This window comes from Rhagoletis zephyria, unplaced genomic scaffold, assembly GCF_001687245.7.
Source record: "Rhagoletis zephyria isolate East Lansing unplaced genomic scaffold, Rhagoletis_zephyria_1.1 Rzeph_scaffold_00730, whole genome shotgun sequence".
Taxonomy (NCBI): domain Eukaryota; kingdom Metazoa; phylum Arthropoda; class Insecta; order Diptera; family Tephritidae; genus Rhagoletis; species Rhagoletis zephyria.
The window spans coordinates 19,108-24,674 of NW_016157814.1; the positions used below are offsets into that span (position 1 = coordinate 19,108).

Here is a 5,567-nt window from a genome sequence, read left to right on the forward strand (position 1 = left end):
AAAAAAAAACTAAAAGGTAAATTTAAAATTCTTGCATTAAACTTGGAAAAATCTTGAAAGTACTGATTGCTTAACATTAAAGAATAAGAAAAAGAAAATATACTTAATCAAACAAAAGAAATGGTAAGCAAATGACATATTAAGAAGAAATATACGACTGCGGATTCTCCTCATCGCTGGACTCCTCTACATCATTGGCTGCTTCATTATTCACTAAAGAATACTTGATTTTGTAGTTGTGGCCTCCAAAAGAATTCTTTTTACATCTTCCTCAGATCTTATTATTTGTGGTCTTGAGATTTCACTCCTTTTATACATTACTCTGCCACCTCGAACATAAACGCTACGATATCCAATGTTCTTAAGAGCTTTAGCGTAGTTGAAAAGGATTAGAGTCTCCTTACTTAAAAAGTCATTAATAAAAACTGAGTTTGTCGCGGGATTATCTTTCAGTTTCGACTTCGATGCCATCATTTTGTCTTTAGCTGATTTATTAGAAAATTTTACTACAACTGTTTTCTTCCCATTGGTTGGTTTGTTATTAGGCAGAAAAAAAGCATCTTCAATATGTTCCCTCTGTACATCGACACCTGCATTCTTCGTAAGTGTTAATACAGATTCAACTGCTGTGGCTCCATCTGATACTTTTAAGCCGCTCACAATACAATCGTTCTTCACACGCCCATCATTCAGCATCTTTACAGACAATTTTAAATCGTTCACTTCTCTACGCAACTTCAAGTTCTCCTTCTCAACTTCACTTAGTTTCTTTTTATTTTCAATAACTCCCTTCAATATCTCATCGTACTGTACCGACATAAATGTCATTGATTTTTGTATTTCACTCAGCTGATCTAGTTGTATCAACTTTGTTTTTATTTCTTTTAAATCTCTTTCCATTTCTCCTCCTCCATTACACAAATGACAAACAAACATCTCGCTCTCATTTTCTAACAACTGTTGGAATTGACGTTTATCCAGCTTAGTGCACTGAGAGTGGAACTTTTTGGCGCACTTGTCACATTCGATGGAATCTTCTGTTTCCTCTTTGATTATCAATTCGCATTTTCAGGTATATTGTAACCAATAAACAATATAAAACACACTTTCGTAGTCTTAAAAATTGCTTTAATAGAGAATTTTAATATATTCTACACTCGGTTGTTACTCTCGCCAAAAAACACGTCTGCACTTCAGGGTTGCCAACTTACTGTTCTTTCTTTCTGTGTTGCCGGAGAAGAGGGGCAGAACGCGGAAACTGATTTTTGTAAACCTTCCAAAAGTTATTTGCGAAAAACCCGTTTCATTCAGCTCAACTTTGTCAGTACTAAATTCACGTTAATAAATGCACTAAATGAAACATATTGGTATGTGGATGTTCACTATAGTTTACTTTAACTGAATTTGTAACAAAAAATCGCGACACTTATTGATTTAATTAAATATTAATGCGAAAACAATGTACAAAAAACCGGCGTCGCATCTATTCTGCTAGTTGTAATTAAAACATGGAGGTGCTTGGTGGTGCCAATGTATTACTTTTAGAAAAGGTTTTAATTAGTGAAGCCAGTAACAATAAATGTGAAAGACTTCAAGTTTTTTACAACTAAAGAACTGGCAGAACTTTGTTCTAATAAAGGGATAAATTTATCAGTTTATCAACATTCTTACATGAACGCACCTTGATAAATAATTGCATACATTTTTTTATTATTTAACTTATATTGCTAGTTGCGTTTCATTCTTACCTGGTACATTGTGTTCATTTGTTTTTTAGGTGTTCGTAGCAAAAACGACCACCAGGCAACCTGTCAGGGTTTAATTTGGCTGAAATTTATGCATTTATCCACCAAAATCGTTTCATAAAGTGATACACTTTGGTTAAATAGATTTCCATTTAAAGTTTGACAGTTCATTTATCAAAATGATAAATTTATCATTTTATCAAGTTTATCAGCAGTTTATCACTTGTGATGAAGACCCCTATTATATTGGCAACACCGAGCTATGGGCCCTGTCTCACAGTCAGTAATTATCACAATTATTTTAAAATTTCCCATGGTAATTAAAATTTTTTCAATTTGTTTTGAAAGGTTTTAAGCAACGAGAACGAAAGCATAGCGAATGTTTTCGATGTTCGCATTATGAAAGTGCTACACGCTCAATATTTATTGACAATATCGCGATCCGCGATCGATTTCAAAATTTTTAGAAATTTTGCGATATGGATCACGATCCATCAATACTGCATGCTACTCCGTCAATAAATATCGCGATACTTGGATCACTCAATAAATACTGATCGTGTGACAGTGCACAATACCAGGTTTTTATTATTCCTAGCTGCAACTAGCAGAATAAATGCGACGCCGGTTTTTGTACATTGTTTTCGCAATAATATTTAATTAATTTTTTTAATATTTTTATTGAGCTTTGTACCACGATTGTTTATTAGGAAAAATTGAAAAAGCAACAAAGTCTAAGCGGTAGAAGTTATAGCACTATAGAAGTCTGATGAGGAGATGTGGTGATCTCCGAAATAGTGCTATAACTTCTACCGCTTAGACTTTGTTGCTTTTTCAATTTTTCCTAATAAACAATCGTGGTACAAAGCTCAATAAAAATATTAAAAAAATAAAATGTTAACAAGCCACAATAACATTGACCAATATTTAATTAAATCAATAAGGTTCGCGATTTTTTGTTACAAATTCAGTTAAAGTAAACTATAGTGAACATCTAGATATGTATACATTTAAAGGATTTATTAACGTACATTTAGTACTGACAAAGTGAACTAAAATCGAACTGTTTTTACGAATAACGTTTAAACGGTAAAAAAAAATCTTAATACTTAATACTAATACGCGTCGTTTGATACTCCTTTCAATTGTTTTGCACCATTTTTCGGTGGTGGACCCTAATGGCGAACAATGAACGACAGCATCGCTAAATTCTGCGAAGTTTGCCGTTCGCCGGCATTGTGTTTCGCCTATTACATTATTATTAAATCACAGTCGAGCAACAAAAAAAGGGGCACACTGATGAGGTGGATTCCGAGCACTGATATGAATATATGAATTCGAATTGGAACACATTTTGTGGAGAACAGTAAAACTGTATAGACGTAAACATCTGCCGAGTCTTTGATTTTGAAAGTAAATATTAAACGAATATGACAGCAAATTCGACTTCGGTGGAATCGACATCAAAGCAACCGGGAGCAATGGTCAAAGGTTACCTTTTCCTATACAATGCCGTACAAGTGGCTGGTTGGAGTTTAATCCTATTCCAATTGATAAATTTCTATCTTCTGCAAGGGCCAGAATTCCGGGCACAAGTTTCACTTTGGGACTACACTTATCTTGCAGTAATTGTTTTCCAAAATGCTGCATTTGTTGAAATTGTAAATGCAGCATTTGGTCTAGTAAAGTCAAATCCAGTGATAACTGCATTTCAAGTACTGAGTCGAATGATGGTTGTAATTGGAGTTGTTATGGCTACGCCGAGTGGAAAGGTGTCACCTGGACTTCCCATCGCACTTTTCGCTTGGGCTGTAACGGAGATCATTAGATACGGCTACTATGCATTAAACATTTTAAATGTTATGCCGTATATTGTTGTCTTTCTACGTTACACAACATTTATCGCACTGTACCCAATTGGAGTTACTGGAGAGTTGCTGTGTTTTTGGTGGGCACAGAGCTATGCCAAATCAAATACAATTTGGTCATGGCAACTGCCAAATAAATGGAATGCCACATTCTCATATTTTACGCTACTTTGGATTGTGATGCTCTTGTATATACCACTCTTTCCGCAAATGTATTTGCACATGTTTGCGCAACGTAAAAAAGTATTAAGTGGAAACAACAAATTTCGAACAATGAAAAAAACTGAATAATTAGCATGGTAATTTGGATCAAAGTTTGTATATTTATTCCAAATATGGTATTTTTTATAATTTTTGATATGTATGTATGTATGTATAAGAAGCATATAAAATATATGCAAACCTGTTTTATATCTGTGTCTCTTGCTGAATATCGTTGCACTTTGCTCGACCTTTCGCATATTATGTAAATTTTAATAAAAGGTGCTGAAACCATACCTTCGACAAAAAAAATTAATTTATGTACATACATAAGGTTGAGCACCAATGGCCAAACCGATTGTTGTAGCAGCACGTAGACCTACGCCATGGTGCAATTATACGATGTGTTGTATAGAGCGTGTCAGACGTGGCAATCATAACTATTACGGTATCCGACGGATGCCATCTGCACGGATCTAATCCCATTCGCACTGTCGTAACACGCGAGTGTGAAGGAAAATCTTTGTGCGATTGACATTCGCAGTAATCCTTTACAGTAGCTTCATATCACAGTTTGAATTGGATTAGACCCCTGCGGATAGCATTCGTCAGATACCGTAATAGGCATCAATATTTCCAACTTTTCCACGCAATTCGCAGTCAAATTGAAAAATAAAATTTTATTTCGATGTGTGAACAGTCAGAAAGACCTTTCTGTCACATTTCGGAAATCAGTTTCAGAAATAAAACTTAGGTGGACAGCATGGTACAGGTATTGGGGTACTCTATGAATTTGTACGATTTTGGGTTGCTGTGCCCAAAACGCGTGAATCGAATCAAAAACCTTTAAAACACACTTGTAGACAACAGTTCACGCTTTATGACAGAAATAAAATTTACTATATCTGTGCACTAATTTATTAATGTCGGAAATATGGTATTTTTTGCAAAGTTTTCGAGCCGAGCTGTCAAACAAAAAATATCCACGAAATATCTGTGCAAAAGGTGTTCAGTCCCTCTTCTTCAGTAAAACAGAAAGGAGAATTCTACTTAGTGAGGGTTATAATCCCTAATCGCGGCCGGAGGCCCCCCACACAGAAAGTTGTTTTCTGCAAAAGTTGTTCAGCCACTTTTCTTCGGCAACACAGAAAGGAAAATTCTACCTAATGTGGGTTATAATCCCTAAGTGCGGCCGAGGACCCCCTACGCAGAAATGTGCTCTCTGCAAAAGGTGTTTAGCCCCTCTTCTTCGGCAACAGAGAAAGGAGTAGTGAAGGTTATAATCGTTTTGGAAAAAATCCAAATTTCCTGTTTTCAAACAGCTCCCAAGGGGTCTTTAAGGGGGGTTTGGGGAGCCACGCCCCTCCCCTCCTCCCCCCACCCTTAATCGTTGTACAAATAGTTAAAGATTTCCCCAGGTATTGTCTTCCCAGAAAGCGCATATTCCGATCTGACTTATTGGAAAAATTTCATTGTTGCCCACATACAGGCTAACCTAATATTCGCGGCTTGCGTTTTGGTACGCATGCCGTCGAATTTGTTTTTTTGCGTCACCCGAAATTGACTTGCATGCGTTTGCATTTGATTTCATTGAGCGAAACGTCAAATCAAAATGTCACGCAGAACAAAAATTGGAAATTGAGTTAGCTTCATACGCACGCCGTTCAATTTCGGTTGATCTCATACAAGTTGCATGTGCATGAGAAATTTTTGACAATAAATTGGCGGCGTGCGTGAATATTAGGTTAGCCTG

The 5,567-nt window shown here is 36.0% G+C and overlaps 2 protein-coding genes across 2 annotated transcripts; one reads left to right on the top strand and one right to left on the bottom strand.

The window, feature by feature from the left end:
• Positions 1 to 35: 35 nt before the first annotated feature.
• LOC108361293 (uncharacterized) lies at positions 36 to 1,068 on the bottom strand (the record flags this gene model as incomplete). Its single annotated transcript, XM_017613893.1, has 1 exon — positions 36 to 1,068. A coding segment is annotated over one exon (855 nt), but the record flags the coding sequence as incomplete, so codon positions are not given.
• Positions 1,069 to 3,013: 1,945 nt separating this feature from the next.
• On the top strand, positions 3,014 to 4,110 carry LOC108361285 (very-long-chain (3R)-3-hydroxyacyl-CoA dehydratase 2-like). Its single transcript, XM_017613881.1, has one exon. The coding sequence runs from the start codon at positions 3,176 to 3,178 to the stop codon at positions 3,902 to 3,904; it is 729 nt and encodes a 242-aa protein (XP_017469370.1). The 5' UTR covers positions 3,014 to 3,175; the 3' UTR covers positions 3,905 to 4,110.
• Positions 4,111 to 5,567: the final 1,457 nt, after the last annotated feature.